At 47.1% G+C, this 19,581-nt stretch overlaps 1 protein-coding gene across 1 annotated transcript in view; it reads left to right on the forward strand.

Annotated features, from left to right (window-relative positions):
• CAMKK1 (calcium/calmodulin-dependent protein kinase kinase 1, alpha) overlaps positions 1 to 19,581 on the forward strand; it is a 62,029-nt gene that overhangs the window by 32,317 nt on the left and 10,131 nt on the right. Inside the window, exons 9-12 of the mRNA XM_010573509.1 lie at positions 10,460 to 10,659; positions 11,385 to 11,438; positions 13,071 to 13,144; positions 17,586 to 17,673. Coding sequence (XP_010571811.1) covers positions 10,460 to 10,659; positions 11,385 to 11,438; positions 13,071 to 13,144; positions 17,586 to 17,673 — 416 coding nt within the window. The remainder of the gene's footprint in view (positions 1 to 10,459; positions 10,660 to 11,384; positions 11,439 to 13,070; positions 13,145 to 17,585; positions 17,674 to 19,581) is intronic.

A 19,581-nucleotide genomic window follows, 5' to 3' on the forward strand; every position in this document is an offset into this window, starting at 1 on the left:
TGTATGCCTGTCTTAGACCTGGGCTCTGTTGTGGGGACTATGTCAGGAGTTATTTGAGCACATGCAAACTTTAATTCCCATCCTGGTGAAATGGGGCCTATGAAGGAAAGTGCTTTTACTCCCACTTGCAAGACTTCCCCAGTACTTACGGCATTGCACGCGCACGCTCGTGAACTGGAGAGGTAGGCTGTCATCTGCGTATTGTAAGTACCACTGGAGTGGTAATTTCACAATGTACTTAAGTGCTTTGGATGGAAAAGTTCTGCTGGATTATTTGTGTCATTAACTAAAGCACGTGCTTAAGCATCTCTGTGAATTGAGGATACATGCAATTACCTCCCTTTCCACTTGTAACTTCCCTCTAGTAGTGCTTATCTGGGGTTATTTAAGCTTCAGTCTCCCTTCTGGTAAGGCAAACATTGGTTTCCCAATGACACTTGGCAGAAATGGATGTGCTGGATAGCGAATAGTCACTGAAGGAGTTAGCAGCTGCAGCAGGAGTCAATCCTGAAAGCCGGGAGGTGAATACGGTGCTGCCCGGCAAAGCCAGGCAGCTGCAGGTCAGCCCAGAGTGCCTTGCAGCTGGGACGCACCAGCAGTGCTGGCCAGGCTGGCGTCCAGCTGTGCTGGCCATGCAGGCATCCAGCTGTGCACCCTGCAGCATGCCTTCCAGCACCCTGAGATCAGTGGCCCAGGTATTTCCTCAGCCAGTGGTTTTGTCTTTGTATTTAATGGCCTCTAATATGGTTCCATTCATTTGTCAATCCCTTTTTAAACTTGTGTAAATCTTCAATGTCTGTTACCTCCTAATTTACATGCTGTGGGGAGCAGTTCCCATTTGGGGTTGAGTCTGATCCTGCAGGTTTCAGCTGATGCCAGAAGTGACTGGGAACAATCATGCCCTCTCTGTGCCACCCCTGCGTTATTGACCTTTGTCACATCCTCATGGGTGCCTTTTTCAAGACCGCAGAGTTCTTGTCTGTGTCAAGTGTCCTTCCACCCCTTTGACCATCAGTTAGAAAAAGCTAGCAGTCCTGGAGCCCCCCCAAGCCTTGTTAGTTGGGAGTACGACAGTATTGCAGAGTTGTCTTCTACAGTAAATTTGGCTGAAAATACTGCAGGAGTTGACATATTCCTCCCCCAACAAAGCCTACAGGTTTGCTGGGCAAAGACATATTCTGCTGTTTCACTTCAGATATCTTGGATATGGCGATACCTGAATACAGGTTTGACTTCTTAAAGACAGTTAAATTTCTTTCTGGATTGACTCAGTGGTGACTTATATTTAATAACTGCACAGTAAATGGGTTTGAGTGAAGGTGAATTTGGTGTCATGCCAGTTTGCTTTGGCAGATGAACAGTGGAAACCAGTACCAGGTGAAGCGTGTAGCAGGAGGATTTTCCTCCAGTGTCAGGCTGCTGTCTGCTGGCCAGAAATATTTTCCTTGATGTGAGCAGATGTTTGGTTCAACACAAGGAGTAGATGCCTTAAACTTTTCTCCAGTGGCAGGGGATGTATGTGGGAGCTGCAGGAGAGGTTGTGAGGGAGAAGCATACTCCATCAAAAGACATGAGGGATATGCCAGGCAGCTATCCCAGTTTGGCTTTAGAATTGGGACACAAATAGCTTCATTTAGTAAGAGCCTAAGTAAGGAATAAGAATAAGCAAACGGAAGGTCTGTCTAAGCAGGTAGCCTGGCTGTGACACTAGCCGGGAGCAGACAGCGCAGAACACGCGCGCAAGCTTGACCCAGGGGAAAACCCTGCTGACTTGCACAGTCAAGATGAAGCACAGCAATTGTCCCTTCTGCTGTTTAGCTGCAAGCTCAGTATTTTATCCAGCTCACAAGAAGCTGAAACTGTTGCTGTCAGTGTGGCTGAAAGGAAGACAAAACATTATTTCCTGCATCATCTGTAGAAAATGCACAATTTCCCTCCTGCAACTGTGCCTAGGGAAACTAAGGGTGGCAATTCTGGTCCCCTCTGCAGAGGCATCCTTGTCTTTTCTGAGCTCTTAGGTTGAAGGGGTCATGACATGCAGCTAAAGCAGTTGGGGAGTTACCTTTCCAGCAGCAGTTCTCTGCAGGGCAGCTGTATGAATGCCTGCGATGCTCTGGAGCCCTGCACGCTAAGCCTGGAGCAATAACAAAGTGCCTGACATGCAGATCAAAGCTGGCTTTTCTGGGATAAGGCTTAATCTACTTCATCATTGATATGTGAGTATAATCTCCATTGTCTTAAAAGGAAATTTAAGCAAATAAATCAACAACTGAGTCAACACAGGCTTGTCTCTTCTGAAGAATATCTACTGGAGCGTAAGCTTGGGGCAGGTGTGCTTGAAGCATCAGTGGTGTAGATGGGTTTGGTCCTGTTTGGCTCTTGGCAGAGGTGGGTTCCACAGACCTCATGTTGGCGTGGGCCAGCGGAGCTGGTACGTGAGTCTGTGATGGAGCTGCTGCCTGTTCTACTGTGATTCCCAGCAAGCTACTTGATCCATCTGTGCCTCCATTCCCATGTGGGAAATGGGGACCTGCTCGTTCTTTGCTCTGGCCTCTTGCCTGTGCAAGTTCAGAGCCCCTCAAAATGGAGCATGTTGATGTGAGGGCTCTCAACTGCAACTACAGCTGCAAGGTGCTGGGTGTTATAAATGACACCGCCAGGAGAAGACGGACTGGCTTGTGCTTTATCACATGCAGACAAGCTCTGTTCAGATGATTAAAAAAACAAACAAAAAACCTTTCACATAGCTGCAAGTGTTGCTGATACTGATCGATGAGGACTTTGTGTAAGAGTGAGAGTAATTAGCTGGTGGAGCAGATCAGAGAGATGTGCTAGAGCCTCTTAAGAAAGAGCAAGCACTTTGATTTTTGTTGTCATTGTTTAATGCAGTTACATAAGTGATTGTGCTTGGGGTTAGAAGCAGCCCATGGCACAGACTGTGCAGATTGTTTTGGCAGTACTTGCTGCACGTGTCCTGCTCCCCACTTTCCCAGTGGGCCCTTGAATGTTGGCACGTGTGTAGCCATGGCAAGAAGCTCTGTGTGTTCTCTGACTGTTGATATATGATGTGCTCCCATGGGTTGGAGGACAGGTGTAAAAGGGCAGCCTTTGGCAGGGCTACCTCTTCTTTCTCTTCCTCATTTCTTCCTACTGGCAGTATCCCATACCTGTCCCTTCTGCCAGGAGGGCGATGGTCAGCCAGATGCTGAAGATGGAGCACCAATGGAAGCTGAACCCTTCAAAAAGGGCTGGGGAGTGCTGGGTGTTGGGATCTCCCTTTGTAAAACCTGGGCTTAAGCAATATGTTCAAGTGGCAGAAGTTTGATGGATGCAGCAAAAGAGTGGCAAAATAGTGAACAGAGCTGAGAAAATCAGAGCTGGGATCCTCACCCCAGCTGCTACACGAAACCCTTGCAATGAGCTAAGCATGGGAGGGAAGGTGTTCCCCTGGCACAGCCCACTATGTCCGTGTCCTCTGGCTCTTCCTTGGTGGAGCACTGCAGACAAGTACAGAGGCTTGATACAAAGAGCAGCCTTCTGTTTTAAGCTCTGAATGGTGGTGCAGCAGTTTCTTTGGGAGGGTGTTAAATCATTTCTTTGCTACAGGGGTGATGTGAGAGTAATACTAAGCAGACTCTGCAGTAGCACCATATGGATTGCTTTTGCCCTTGAATAGGAATGGGATTCTGGTTTTAATCAAGTATAATTCAGCATGGGCCTCAGTAAATAGCAGGATGTGTCAGTGCATTGCAAAATTTTATATGTATAATTTTTAAATTAGCTTTTAGCAAGTTGGTATTAACCTGCTGGAGCTCTAAGGTTTCCAGAAGGGAATGCAGTGAAAGGCACCTTTTTTAAAGGACCAGGGAACAATCTTTTTCTAGCACTTTTATATCTGCTCCCTCTTGGTCTTCACTGGCTGTTAATCTAGGCAGACAGTTCCCAGGCATTTGCTTCTGAATGAAAAGGAAAGCCTAGTTAGTCTCCGAATAGCCTGCGGTACCTGGAAATGAGGAGCATTTGTGAAATGAGTTGCATGTTGTGAAAAAACTGGCTTGTCCCACTGAAGACAGCCAAGGGATTGAACAGAAAGAAATTACATGCTCAGTGGGGCTTTGCTAACAAGCAGTGAAGGAGCAGGGAGGCAGAGCAGCAGGAGACCTGCGGAGACCCCAGGCAGGGCTGTGCGCTGCACGCACAGAGAGGAGCCAGCTGGCCCAGCAGCAGAGATCCTCCCCAAAATCTGCCCCATTCTCCAGTCCCATCTACTGTACCACAGCCACTGAAGATTCACCCCTGCCTGAATGCTGCTTTGCACTATGAGTGCTGCAGGATCTGTAAGCCATGGCACCGTTTACAGCTGTGATGCTCTAGGACCTTGGTCTTGCCCCATACCTTTCCAAGTGGCTGGGGTACAGCCGAGCGGTGAGATCCTCTCAGGGGCAATGTGTGTGCTAACAGCAGTGATAATACTTGGAGTACTGGCTTTCTGCAAGAGTTTCATTTTGTGGTTATTGAAGTCGTTTGGCTCTGACTATATTGCAAGCTTGGTTCTGCAGGGACGCTGACCCCCGTTCAGAGGCACGTAAACCTGTGCTTTCTTTTAATACCATTCCCACATCACCTGCTGGCTTTTCACAGAGATGATGTTCGGCGTGTGCCAAAGCGGTGTCCTAAATGGTCATGTTTTGTCACCTGGAAGTACAAGCTAGCTGCTCGTTCCTTGGACAGTCAACACCAAGATTGTTTGCAGACTCAGAGGTGTCTAGACAGCAGAATACAACTGGGTAGGTCTGACAGGCACGCTATCTTGTTGTCTAGGACCAAGGTGAGAAACCATGTTTGTGGTACTGATGAAGCTACGGGAGAAGTGGGTGCAGACTGCCTGAAACTGTTGAAAGGATGCGAGTAATCCAGGTGTGCAGCTGGAGGGGCTTTCAGAGAGTTCATCCTGGGACAAGGTCTGCCATAAGGACCAGCTGCAAGGTCACGGGTAGCTTTTCATGAAGTTGTTGGGTGCTCTTTTCTGCCCCTGTTGGGAAGGTGTGAAGGCAGGAGAAGCAGGCAGCCCCAGCACAGCACACCCCACATCCTCATTGCTCTGAGAAACTCTGGATTTCTCTGCTTTGTACATTAAACACCTGAACTATTGTATCCATGCTGCTAATACCAACTGACTTAAAATACATCGTAACAGAAAACCAAAACAAAGTCCTGAAAAGCCAGATTTTCAAGGAGACCTTTTATTTTGGGTCGTTGTTTCATACGGGTTCAAATTTGAACACCCGAGTATGGGTTCCTCCCAGCTGCTATAGGCAGTAGGTGCAGCATACCTGCTAGAGGCTCTGTCTGAAATCAAGAGGGGCAGAGGAAGACGGTCCTTTCCTAACTGCTGCTCACACACTGAGTGCTCTGAATCCTCCTCTGAGGTTGTATTTCTCTACCACATAGCAGCAGCCTTCAGCAGGCTTTTCTTAGGTGCCTGTGCTCCATGCCCACAGTCAAGAGACAGTCTAGACTTTTAGGCATGATTTCCCTTGTTTCTGAGCACCCCAGGGCTCTAGCGTTTGACTGAATCCAACTTCGGATGTGCCTGGTCAGGCTTTCTAACACAAATTGTGATGAAAACGTAATACATGTGCCCTCACCTGTCATACCTGCTGCATTCATGGGGTGGCTGCAATGCTTAGCAAACAGGTATTTCTAATGTGCTTTGGGATCTTTGCCTAGAGGATGCTCTAGAAATCCATGGGATTGTTATTCAGATGCAAATAGACCTGAAATACTGTTACCTTTCCACAGAAGTGAAGGATGGGTCTAATAAAACCGAATTTAACAGAGCGCTGCACAATCAGACTTTCTCCTAAGGGGTCTGTAATATCCTACATTGTTTCATTTTCATTGTGAAGAGGTATTGATCTATTCTTTGAATCGGGTCTGTCAGCACAGGAAGTACAGAGCATCTTGGAGCCGAGGGAAGTTGTTCCAGTGAGCTGCTGACCTCTGCTTTTAGAGCAAAATCCTTTCCAGGCAAAAGCAACAAGTGGAACCATTTTGTCAGTTTGTCAAAGCAGTCTCAGTAAAGTGCTCTGCTTTGGCCAGCTCAGCATCAGTTTTAACCGTGGGAGGTATGCAGACAGGTACATTTGCATGGGACTGAGGGTTTTTTTGGTTGTAGATGCCCACCTTGTGTGTGTGTGGTGCATAGTGCCTGGGAGAGGAGCACTAATGGGATGGTCCTTCCCAAGGCTGCGTGCATCCAGCAGCCACGTCCCCATGGCTGGACAGCGTGGGTCTGAGGGCAGTCTCGCCAGGGCTGATGCCTGCCAGCTTTGTGACCGTTTCTGTAATGTCACAAGCAAAAAAACCCTAATGCCTTGCTGTGGCCAGTCTCTTTGAGCAGGGCACAGAGTAGCTGGAAGTTCCCTCAAAGGCACGGACTCTGCTTAGGGGTCCCAGTTGCCCATGAAGGGAACTAAGGGGAGATCATGGGTTAGTTTAAAAGAAGAATAATCCCCAAACCCTCATGAAACAAGCTTAGGTGCAGCAATACAGATAGTTATTTTGGTTGTGTTTCTTTAAAGCACATTTGAGGTTTTTATTCAGATGTTGAAAGTGCTTTTCCTTTTCTTCTGTGCCTGATGCAGCCCTGCTCCTGTTTGCTAGCGGCTGTGTTGCAATGTGTCCTTAATCCCAAGGACAGGACAAGTGTTTTTTTTTATGGGACCTCTGGTCCTGGCTTCCAGTGACATTGAATAGCAATCCTAATGAAGGTGCCTTTCCTGCCTCCTGCTCTTACATCTGCAGAGGGAAGAAGCTTGCTCCCAGATGCCTCAGGCTGGTGAAATTAGAGGGTTAATTTGAGCTGGTGGTTGTGTTTGACTATGTCTGTCACCTGCTCCCCTTGGGTGGCTCTGTGGGTTGCATGCTCCTTGTGCCATTGTCCCTTCTGTACAGTCGTTAGCAGTGTGGAGGGTGTCATTAGTGGTAAGCTTTTATTTCTGAGATGCTTAGCTCTCCCTCTGGAGTTCTGCAGGGATAACACCATCTTTTCCTCTGTGTGTCATGCTGGGAATGCAGATCACGCTGGTTTAACAAGTACCTTTCCTGCAAGACAGCTCTGTCCCCAGGCTCCTTTCTCAGTGTGTGGCAGTGATGCTTGTGTCACTGCAGGCATGTCCTGCCACTTGGCCAGTCAGCCTTTGGCCAGCCCTGCTGAATTAATTGTTCCCTGCCCTTCTCCCTGCAATGCGTTATCTGCGAGAGATCTGGACTTGCAGCAGAAGTTGGTGGGTTGGAAAGTTTTCTGAGCTTAGTTGTGTTGATGTCCTGCAGATGAGCAGTCCTGCTTCCTTTCTGTAGCTCTCAAAGAAGCCAGTTTTTTTCTATTGCCTACATATGGACTTGGGAATGATTTCGGGGGAATCTTTTACTCTTCTTTCTGCAGCCTTGTGTTGTACTGAACTGTACCAGTGGCAAGGCACAGCACAGGAGAGGATAAGACCGTGCATTTTGAAGCCTGAAGCCCACTTTGGATAGCTGTGCAGGGGAGGAGGCCCACAGCAGCTGGCAGACTAAGACTTTAAGAATTGTGTTTCTTCAGAGCAGACAAGGGATTTCAGGTTGCTTTCATCAGGTTAGCAGCTCCACACCAAATCATTTCTTGGCAGATGTGAGCTCTTGCTCTTACAATTTTTGTAGCTGTGATGGAACCTCATTCAGTTACACCAGATGGTGCTCGGTGCACAATTCCTGTCCCCCATCCTTCTCCCTTCAGGGCTATTGCCTCTGCACAAGGCAGCTGGATGGGGGAGGGGATTTGCAGATAAGAGAAGTCTTTCGAGCCAGCTGGCACAAGACTTTCACTACTGTCACCCAAACAGCACGGCAAAGCAGCATGGTGCGTGGGTTGGACACTGCTCCCAGCACTGCTGCTCCTGACCTGGCCAGCCACTTCCCCTCTGCACCTGTCTTCTTCCCATCCTGGTTTGTTATTATTTAAACTGCGTGCCAGGTTTGCAGAAGCACCTGGCTGACATTGCATTGCAAAGCCCTGGGACATGTCGGGCTCACTTCTGAAAGCGCAGCCTGTGCTCCTCTGCCCTGCAGGCACTTCTAATTTTCTCCCCTGATCAGTCGAGGTCAGACTGTCACTGTCCCTAACGCTCACATCAAGCACATAGATATTCTGGTCTGGGAAGCGCAAATGTTCATTATCCCAGTGTTTGATGGCTTTGATTTTTGTAAGGAATGTGTTTCTTATTTCTTTTTTCAACATTCATATTGCTCCTGTGCCTAACAGCCAGCAGTGCCCAGACCTGCTGGATACCAGGCTGAGATGGGCACTGAACAAACACAGAGCATCTGGCAAACGGCCCGCATTTTTCCTCTACTTTTGTTAGATTGTGCAAAGGCAGAGGATGTGTTTTACGAAATAAATTTTAGTGTAACTCCCTCAGTTTCCACAGACTTAGCCCCAGGGATGTATTTGTATGGCCCACGTATATTTGTGGCCTGTGTTTTTTTTAGAGGCATTGGGAATCTTAGCCCTGTGGTATCAGGCATGATACCAGACACCTGCCTGAAAGGCAGCTCATCATCTCCTGAAGGACAACTTCGCTCCCTCCCTCACTGTGTTTTGCTCTTCCTATATTACCATAATGAAATGTCAGCTTGCCACCAGCTTTGCTGTGGAGCAGATGTCTCCTCATAATTACTGTTGTTGCAGGGTTTTCAGTGTTTATCCTGACTGTCTAGCTGGGCTGTTACAGCGTTAACTGGCTCACATCACAGCGTGGCCACACAGTTGCTGCACATCTGGAAGAGGATGTAAGTGCCGGTGCTCTCCAGCAAGTTTTTGTCTGCTGGGTCTCCGGATCAGCTCTTTAATGTGCCAAGGACAGCATCACCCAGCAGTGCTTTAAACTGAGAGGTCCTTGCAGAAAAAGTATCTGCAAGCATGACTTCCCCTCCTCAGGCACAGCCTGCTGGAAAGCTGGCTTGAAAAGAGCAGAACAGTTACGTGAAGTTTGTTCTTTCTTGGACCTAAAACACAAGCTGGGATGTTCTGTAGGGCAGGCTGCTTTTGTGGCAACCTGTTGACCAGGTTCGTAAAGCAGGAGAGGGTTAGACCAGCATTTTCCCCCACCCAATTGCATGTTTTCTAGGAGATATGAAAAGTGCTCGTGGGGAGGTATAAAACCAAACATGCTCCATTTGCAAGAAGGAAATGTGAAGATGGTGGTTGGGGCTGGGGGAGGAGGGAGGCTGAGAGGTCCTGTTCCCCTGGGAAGTGTGGTCAAGACTTAAACGATTTCCTCTCTTATTCAGTAAAGTCTCTTGGGTTTTCTACAGTTCTGCTTCTGGGGTCATTTTGTGTTCTGAAAGTTGTTTTTTTGATTTTTATATTTGTCCTCCAAGTTCCTGAGAAGTCAGCCACTTTCCTACAACTCCCTGCTTCACTCAGTGGCCCAGAAGTGGCTTTCTTGCAACTGCAATATTGCTTCCCAGATAGCTTGTAACAAGAGGGATTTTTTTGTTGTTGTTTTCAGTGCATCTCAGCCTCCAAGCTCTTTGCAAGGGTTTCTTTCATTTTTGATGCACAAGCACTTCAGCTGGTGCCCACAGTTGGCCTCGTGAAGTGCAACACATAGAAACAGCCATCTCTCTGAAGGGCTCTGTGGCAAAGGTTTGGCCATGGCTCTGGGTGCGAGGGTGGTTGGAGTGGCTGGCAGCTTTGTGTGGTGGTGGGGATTTGGGGTGATGCGAAACAAGTTGAGGTTGTATCTCTATTCATGGGCGCTATTGCGAAGCATGGCTAGAGAGAAAGCACCTTTTCAGGGGTGCTAGCACCAACCGGCTGGTGATTGCTCCATGGTCAGAGGCATCTTTTGAGTTGGAAATATGCACTGATTTCTGAGCTGTTGGCTGGACTTGGCACTCAGCTGCTAGCTGCCTAAATATCTCCTCTGGGCTGTTTCATTCTGCCTGTGGTTCTGTCCCTTTTGATTAGCTTTATGGTACTGCAGTTTCAAAATAAACAAATTAAAAATAAACGTCTTTATTTGGATCCCATAAACCTTTAATACAGCAAGTTGCCCAACCCATCAGCTGGTCCAATAAGTCTAAGTAAATCTGCAGGATTTGAGTGGTTTCCTTCTCTAACAGCTCTGCTCGGTCCTGCTGGTTGGGCTGTTTCTGGGTTCACATCCATTCTTTGCACAATTACTGGTGACAGATGTGTTTCTGAGTGTTGTACTCCAGTGTACATCCCAGTGAGGCACCAAAAAGGAATGGCAATAGGAAATGGCACTTCTACTACATTATATTACATATCCAGCAGCAGCTTTGAGTGGGGTGCCTGAGCTTGCACCTTTATTTTCGTCCTCCTGGAAAGGTTTCCCCTGGGTGTGTTGGCTGCCATGGCAGACCATGCTCCTGTTTTGCCTTTTTTTTTTAGTGCACTACCAGAAGATCATTCACCGGGACATCAAGCCTTCCAACTTGCTCTTAGGAGATGATGGGCATATCAAAATCGCTGATTTTGGAGTCAGCAATCAATTTGAAGGGAACGATGCCCAGCTTTCCAGCACGGCAGGGACACCAGCCTTCATGGCACCGGAGGCCATTTCAGACACTGGCAAAAGTTTCAGTGGAAAGGTAGGTCTTTGCTCACAGCTGATGTCTCCTGGGAGCCCCAGGCATGGCACAAGGGACAGCACCACATCTGCATCCTTTGTGTGTTGCCCACCCAGGGATTGTGATGCAAATTAGGGTTGTTATTAAGTAAAACTGAAGCTCTTAATTCTGTGTTCGGTCCAGGCAAAACTCACAGTGGTTGTTCTGTGCAGCTGGCAGACAGACTTTGCTGTGGATCCCTGCCCAGACAGGAGCCATGTTAGAACCCTTTCCCTGTCCAAAGGGAAAGGAGGAAACTCCTGATTCCTTTCCAAAATAATCCAGAGGCACAGGGGGCTGCTGGACACCAAGGTCGTGTCTTGATCCCCTGAAAGTGAGGGGCACTGTGAAGCGCAGTGTTGCAGGTGTGGGGATAGGGTCTAGTGTGGTTTTTTTTGCCTGGAAGAAGACTTTTGAGGTTCAGCTCCTCTTTGATGTTCAGCCCTGAATGGTGTCATCTCCTGTAAGAAGGTGTTGCTTGCTGGTCACTGCGCTCCACAGCAAGGACAAGGGTGGCAGTGTCCGGCCCAGCACAGTCCTCATTCCCCAGACACGCTACAGATGCCTTTAGGACCCCAACTTCAGAGAGAGTCTGCGCAATAAAATAGAAAATGGTAAAATATTCTGTGAGTCGGTGGGAAAATCCAGCTCATTCAGATGATCTCTGTGTTGTGTCTCATTTACTGCCTGCACATGCTTTCTTTCAGGCACTTGATGTATGGGCCATGGGAATTACCCTGTACTGCTTTGTTTACGGGAAGGTAAGCTGGCTTTCAGATGCTGGACCCCTGCACGAGAGTGTCTGCCTGTCTGCCTTTTGACTCATTCCTTTCCAAATAAAGGCAAATACTAGAAACAAAGACCTACCTTCTGCAAGCTCTTGTTTTCCCAAATCACCCTGTGAATGAGAAGGGGCTGACGTTGTGATCTGTGGAAAGGATGGTTTCTAGAGTTGGCCCCTGTACTGAGAGCAGTTGTTTGTGCTACAAACCCAGAGCACCATCAGTAGTTTGTTGAGGAGTTATCCATATTGCTTGTATTTAGAAACAAGCCAGATAGAGCATGGAGAGAGGCATAGGTTTGATCCCAAGCCACTGCAGCACTTTAGCAATCCAGATTACAGAAAGCTGTGTCTGCCAGACCTGACCTGGGCCAGATGGAGGCCACTTTAGCAGAGCCAGCTCTTCAGCGCTGCCTTCTGCAAACTCCATGTCCTGTCATGGCTTTTCCCTCTCCTGTGGCCAGAAGCCCTTTGTCCCACCTGTGTTCTCCCAGGGCGAGCAGTGCAGCAGGTACATGCGGTCTGTGTGTGTTCACGTACGTTACCTGAACCTCCTGTCCAAGCACAGACCACTGCAGATACCACCACACAGGCATAAGGCACCCAGCTCAGGGGTGAGAAGTGGCTGGGGGAGATGGCAGAGGCAGAACTATCTCCATTGCTAGTGTGATATCACTGAGCTAAGTCAGGATGGAAAATATTCTCTGACCTCTGCCTATAACGGTGTCTCATTAGGCCAAATCCTCAAGTGAAAGGGTATATATAACCTTGATTTTATATTTTGGTATAACCTCATGGTGATATTACTTCCTTCTGTGGCAAGCACTGGAGGAAATAGAGGGAATATAAAGCCAAGCGCAAGGATACATTTGTCTGTTCCACGTGACCCTGTACAGTAAATATTGTACATTTCATATCTATTTTATATTTCATAATTTAGTCTGGCCAGGCAGGCTGATGCAGGGCCCGCCAGCAGCTCACTAAAACAAGCATACCTGCTCCTTCAGTTTTGATGCAGGTGTTCATAGGGCCTGTGAATATGCTGCTCCTGCATCCTCCACAGTATTCACCGCAGCTCAGTTAACTGCCTGCCTGTCCTGCCTGCCCTGCCAGGTGGGAAGAGCCAGAGTCTAGGTCTAAATGAATCCAGTGTGAAAAGTCGTGCTGGAGAAAAATATGCTTTGAATTCAGATATCTGAATTTAAAGTGGAAATCCAAGTGTTTTAATAGTAATACCTAGCTCCAAATGATGCTTGTCACAGAGACCTCAAAGCAGTGATACAAGCCAGCTGCTATCAGGTTCTCCATTTTGCAGGTAGAAGTGGAGCAGAGAGGAAAATGAGTAGTTCATGGTCACCTGGTAGGCTGGATGGAGCAGGGGGGTATCCCAATCCAGTTACGTATTCCCTAGATCCCTCTGCTGTTCTTCTGCGTTTATTTTTTTAATAAGGAACAAATCAATTTATTGGGGGTGGGGGTGGGGATTTTGTTTATTTCCATCTCTGCATAAAATCAAGAGAGTGCAAACAGTATACTTCTGTTAGGTGAATGACAAATGCTTAAGCAGTGCCAGGATCTCTGACAACTGGAAAATCTTTTGTTTGCTTTACAGTGCCCTTTTATAGATGAATATATTCTGGGTCTTCATAACAGGATCAAGAACAAGCCTGTAGAGTTCCCAGAAGAGTAAGTAAACTTTACTCAGCTACTGTAGAATAAAGTTCAGTTTTCAGTGTTATTCACTGTGCAGCATAAATGCTGGTAGGTCACCACGGAGGGACAGACAAGGGCAGGTGAGGTGCTTTGTGTTCTCCTGGGTCCTTCATGTGGGTTTTGTGCAGATGTTGTCAAAGCATTACAGCTGCCTCTGCTGCTCCTGTGTCCATGTTGTGCAGGCAGGGACTAAAGGAAATGGCTCTTGAAATCTTTGGAAGCAGAGGGTTTTCAGTATGGGTCTAGGGAGTTCTGCCCCAGCTACTTGACCCTATGAATGCTGGAAGCATGGCTTGGTTGGGATTTTAAGTTTGTCCCATGTGGTAGCCACCGGAATGATTCAATGTATTTAGTTTTCAAAAGCAATGTCATTTATAGACCTTGGTCTCAGTCTAAGTAAGCACCTGCTGCTTCTGTGGACTTACCTTGGAGCTCTGGGGGAAGTGTCTGGTGGAAAAAGGCTTGTCCTGAGATATACAACATGTTGCATCCTCATGCCTCTGCCTCCTCCAACACACTCCGGGAAAATATGGGTTTGTCTTGCATGAAAAAAACAGAAATTAATTTACCTATTTGATATTCAGAGGCTGCCCCCCACCCTGCTTTGGTCAGTGAAGGAAACTCATATTGGCCACCGTCAGAGCTTTGTGATGGAGGTTACTGGGCTGTGTGAGGTGGGATGGCTGGCTGCACAGTCACACTGCATTCTCTAACCCACAAAAGTGTGCTCGGTGCAGGGGGACGAGCCAAGGCCACTGGCATGCTGCTTGAGCAGTGGGAGGTTCAGCATCGGGCTGCTGAGCAATGAGTGTTCGTGGTCTTGTCAGATGAGCCTGTCAGGAGATGATTACACTCAATGTGTGCTCAGTCTCTGCCTCCGAGCCACCATGCTTTCCCCTTTGTGTATTGGCCACTCCTCGGCATTCCCTCCAACTTCAGGTCTCTGGTGACTTTCTGTTGGTGATTAATTTGTTTCTCCTGGTTGCGATCAGGTGAAGTAGCCAAAGCTGCACTCTTTATTTTCCTTCCCAAATCAGCACAGTAATGAGGCAAAGAATTTTTGACCTTCTTGACCCAATTGCTCGTTCTAATAAAAACATAGGGATAAAATGACTTTATTTAAAACAAGCATGAAGAAATTAAAACTCTAATGAAAAGCACGTCTGGTATTAGAGAGGAAGGGAAGGATGTTGTCAGGCAGACTGCAATACGTGTGTGTATCCACCATCTATTACGTGAATTTTTTGTGAGATGCTCACTGAATTTGACTTGGCAGTCCCAGGCTTCCTTCTGAGTCTGCAGCAATGGGTACTCAGGCTGTCCTATTTTAGACATCTGCTTTAGATGGGATGACTCACACCCCAGGCTCCATGGGCTGTATTAATTACCTCTCCATTGACTATAAAGCACAGCCACTGCAGATAGCTCAGATGGAGCCATCTCCACTCAGGCTGGTAGAGCCCACACCAAGGACTGTGTGGAACACACCTCCCAAGGATCTGCAGCCACAAGGTCAGGCCACTTGTTAGATGGCAACCACAGGCCCCAGTCATGGGTATGGAGCAATTCTGGCAAGCCAGCCCTGTGCCATTGGTGAGGTTTTACAGCTAACCGGGTTTCAGGCATTAAGAGCACAAAGGCTGGTGATGCCACATTGCTCTGTTCCCACCGGTTGCTCTGCGGTCGGGACAGGACTTTGACTTGACAGCACTGCAGCAAAAAAAAAAAAAAAATTGTTTATGTTTCCCTGGCAGTCTTCTCTCTGCTTGCTTGGATCCTGGCAAAAAGCCCATCCTCTCTCAGCCATCATATATTTGGGTTAGCAGTCAGCTTACAAGTGACTGTTCCCATCTGCCTCTGCAGTAAGTTATTAACATTTAATGGGCTAACTGGGTTGTGCTAAGAACCTTTTCTTCATTCAGACATTTCCTTCAGCGGTAATTTGGCTGCATGATTTATTTGGATTTCTCAGTGACCTGCTCTCCCAGCCTAAAAAAAGCTGCACCCCTCATTAGGTTGTTGGAGGAGCAGAGGGTTACTGGGTGTTGACGGCTGTCTAAACTGCATCTATTTGTTAGATAAAGGCAGTAACAGAGACGCACATAAAGCTGGAATTCACTGGACTGGATCCACCCTGACCTCCCACAGAATTAGCACCTCGCTACAGTTAGGAATATTTTGGTTTCAATTTATTTCACCATGGCTACAAAAGACACATTCCTGTTTGCAGACAATCCATGGAAACTCATTGCCTGTTTCCTGACAACCTTTAGGACAGAGATGGAGCTGACTCTACCGGCGTCATTGTGCCTTCCCTTCCCTTAGAGACGCTGGGATAAATATTTATTGCTCTGGAGTTCTCATTCATGTCAGTGAGTCCTTGGCCTGACACAAGGTAAATGGGGTTAGCTCACACCCTGATGATCCTGGCATAACTGAAAAACAAGCTGGAGAAGTTTCTGTCCAGACATGTATTAAGAGAGCCAGAAATTGCGTAGTCCCTCCAGGTGAAGAGCTGAAGTCCAGGACCATGTTCTCTGACCTGCGGGCACCCTGTAAAACTATCTATGGTGCTGGCAGCACTCCCAAATGGATGCTGAGCTCTGTGATGCTTGGCATTTTCCTGAGAGCTGTGACAGGACTATGACTGTGAGAAATTCCAGATAGCACAGGCTTTTCAGATGAAAAATGCCATCGGGTACAGCATGCACCCTGGCAGAATGGAGAGAAGGAAAAACAGAGACAGGGTGATGCAGTCTGTCACCTGGCCATAACCCACTTGACGCTTTGCAATCCTGTTTACAGGGCTTTTCCTTATGATGTTAACCCTATGTTGTATAGAAATCAATCTTGTGCCCAGAAATGTTAGGTGATTATATATAGTCTACTGCTTGTATTTTAAATAAAGACGTTGCCAGTCTGGCACAGATCTGGTGTTAAGTATTTCAAAAACACCATCCCACCCACACCTCAGTGTGGTCTTTCATTAAGAGTCTTGTTTATTCTGACCTGCTAAATGCACTGTCACTCCCCATAGCTGTTCCTCTGTGCCTGGAGCTCATCTCAAGAGCAGGACCGTTCTTTCCATTCCCACCCAAATTGTCACCTGTAGTGCAGCCTAGGAAGTGGGAAGCCTCTGAGGATTCATCCTGCCATTCCACTTGTCTGGGCCATATTGCCTGTGTACTGCAGACCCTTGATGCAACTCTGAAAGTGTTCAGACTTTAAACTGAACCCGCTTTCTGCCCCTTCCCGCTGAATAAGCAGTGTTTCCTTGTGGTTGGTTGTTAAAGATCCCATAACCAAAGTCCACATAAAGTATTCATAAATTATTAAACAGCAGCTCTGTTTTCATCAGACGATAATATCCCTTACTGTGATGTGGTCTTCATTTAGGTTTATGATAGTTTATTCCCTCCTCTGCTTGTGGGGTGTGCAGAGGAACTGGGCACAGCACCTGGTTCCTCATCAGTGTTTTCAATCTGAAATCCAACCCTGCTGGGGAGTGACATTTTATGCTGCCAAATCCCATCTCTGTGCAGAAACACAGCTCCTCGAAAGTCATTTGTGATACCGACTTTCAACTGCCTAATACAATTCTGTCATACACTGGCATTTTATTTTGGTAGCACTTTGATCATACAGATCAAATGTGTTTTAAAGACATTGCCTGCATCATTAGCAACAGAAGTCATTGAAGCCTTTGGACTAGAGAGGCAGACTGCAGGACCAAGGGCTCCGTGTGAATAAGGTGGCTTCTGGGTTCAGGTGCTCTAGCATTTAGACCTTGGAAATAGTGTTAAAAAATTAGATTTATTTCTGTTAATCTCATCTGTTCATCCCCTCCTTATGTTACCCTAAGGCTGAGCCATACAGGTGGGGAAATACCAAGTTATGGAACTGGCTGCCATCAGTGTTCATAGAAGAAATTTAATTAACACAACCTGCAAGCTCAGCTGGGAACTTGAGTGTCAAATGGGGATTTTTCTTGCAGCATGTGGTTGCTCATGATGCAGGTTTGGCAAATCAAGTTGTGCCATTCTTGTATCGGAGCCCAGCTGTAGTTCTGCTCTCAGTAACAGATTGTTGTCCTAGAATCTGTCCTCTGAAATTCCCCTATAATGTGCTGTCCTTAAAAATGTCCTTAGATCCATTCACCTGATCCCTTGTCCTGCATTTTGCAAGCATGTAGCTGTGTTAGTCGGCAGAACAGGATTACCAAGCCCTGTAGCCATGACCGTGATGCCTGAGAAGGAACCAAGCCAAATAGACCTTCCTTTCTCAAGCTGGGTCTGCAGAGAAAATATCTTCTGAGCAGAGCAGATTCTCTACCATGTAACGCAGTAAGGACTATGCATGCCTTGAGCACTTACAATTCCCTTGTTAACTGTATACTGCTGTTTTCTTTACTCAGAGCACAGATAAGTGAAGAGCTGAAGGAATTGATCCTACGTATGCTCGATAAAAATCCAGAAACAAGGATAACAGTCCCTGAAATTAAGGTAAATTGGACATTGATCTTATAGTCTTTTGTCTCAGCAGATTTTGTTTTTCCTTTGGTACCTTCTAATGAGGCAGAGCTGTTCCTTGTGTTTGTTTTGGGAGCTTTCTCTGGCATGCTGCCTCAAAAAGGAAGAGTGCTCATTTTGCAGCATGTAACAGCTCCATTGCTGCTGCTTGCTTGGGGAATATAGACAAAAGCTTTCTTGTTTACTTGTTTAAATTAAAATTACTCAAAAGCTGGCTGATCCTCAGCAAATCCCTGGGAGAATTGACATTGTCATGGGGACTGCTAGCTGCAAAGTGTGTGCTGGCAGTGTTGGACCTGTGTTACAGAGGCTGGAAGTGTGTTCCTCCTCTGGTGCTTGCATGGTCAAAGGCCTCAAGGCAGCACACTTGTTTCTATCAGCATTATTTGGGAGATGCTTATTAATAGAAAAGAGGAATATGCCTGGTAGAGCACAATGCCTTGCAGGGTTTGGCTTCATTCTGTTTTCGCATGGGCTTTCTGTCCTCCTGTCACCCCTCACCAAGGCCTTGGACCTACTGGAGGATCTCAAGATTTCCACAGAGCTCCATTAGCATCCTCTGCAGGGCACACAACTCTTCTTTGCTTTGTCTCACGCCAACACTAGCACATTTGCCACCAAAGCTTGACAGTAGGAAGGTTGAACTTCAAGTAAAAAATGTGACGTCCCTTCCCTCTATGCCCAGGAGGCCACAGCCAGTGATGGTGGGAAGTCCTTTGGAGCTGTATTTAAGGGATTTCACTTGGCAGCTCTTGCAGGCACTTCATGTGGAAACATATGCCCTGTACAGCCCATTGGGTAGAAGAGCAGAGCAGGGTGCTGGATCTTATTGCTGGCCATGCACTGAAAATGCTTGGTGTGCTTGAGGACTTGCATTTGATGCTGGAAAAGCACGTGTCTCTAGCGTCAGTCTGGGCTCTGGGATGAGCCCAGGGCCTTGAACACGGCTTTCCTCATGTTCACAACCAAGGAAACCACCCCATGAGAGGCAGTAGAAAAAGGGTAGCTTTCCTCTGCTGTTCCCCCAAGTAAGATGATGGCTGAGCAGCTTCTTGGCAGAGGTGGCTATGGAGTGACTTCCACCATCACTGAAGGCCCTGGTCAGAGGAATCCAACCTAGAGACTACAGGAGAGCCCGATGTGTGCAGCTGATGCAATCCAGACAAGGAGATGGCACACACCCTCTGTATTTGTATTCACATACAGCGCCAAGGAGCTTCTTCGCTCTGAAGTAGTTTATAGCAGGCCACATGGCATCAGGGCTCGAGCTTTGGCTTCTTGCATAGTTAGATATTTCTAAGTGGCTGCTCTAGGCCTCCTTCTCCTCCTCCTCCCAGGGTTGCTTTTTTTTTGTTTTCCCATGTTTTCACACTCCCCTCCTCATATTCTGTACTTGTTAGGTAAAATCCTGATGTGGCTGCAAACTTTCTTCTACTGGCAAGCATTAGCCCAATGCTGCTTCTCATATATGATCATTTATTGTTGATAAATCTCCAATGAAGGTAAACATGCCAAAAGCTGGAAGGAGGCGGTAAAATTGTATAAGGGGGTTAGACTGGACAAATACCTTAACTGCTCTGCCCAACTGGCTTTGGAATTGCTGTTCACCATCAAAATAAATCAAGCAAATGATTTTGTATGAGGAACACTGAACGTAACGGATGGACAGAGTCCTCTTTCTAGCTGAAACATTCGCAAGCCCCAGGTAGACTAGGGTTTAGTGCACTGGTTTCACTTAAAGCTGGACGTGGTGATGTGCCTTTGAAAAGAGTTATTATAAGCACAATTAATGATCTTTGGAAAACACAGCTTAATTAAGTGCTGTAAAGCAGCTCATCACTAAGCCCTTGGAGAACACTCTGGACATCTGCATCCAACTCA

This window comes from Haliaeetus leucocephalus, unplaced genomic scaffold, assembly GCF_000737465.1.
Source record: "Haliaeetus leucocephalus isolate CR32 unplaced genomic scaffold, Haliaeetus_leucocephalus-4.0 Scaffold395, whole genome shotgun sequence".
Lineage (NCBI taxonomy): Eukaryota > Metazoa > Chordata > Aves > Accipitriformes > Accipitridae > Haliaeetus > Haliaeetus leucocephalus.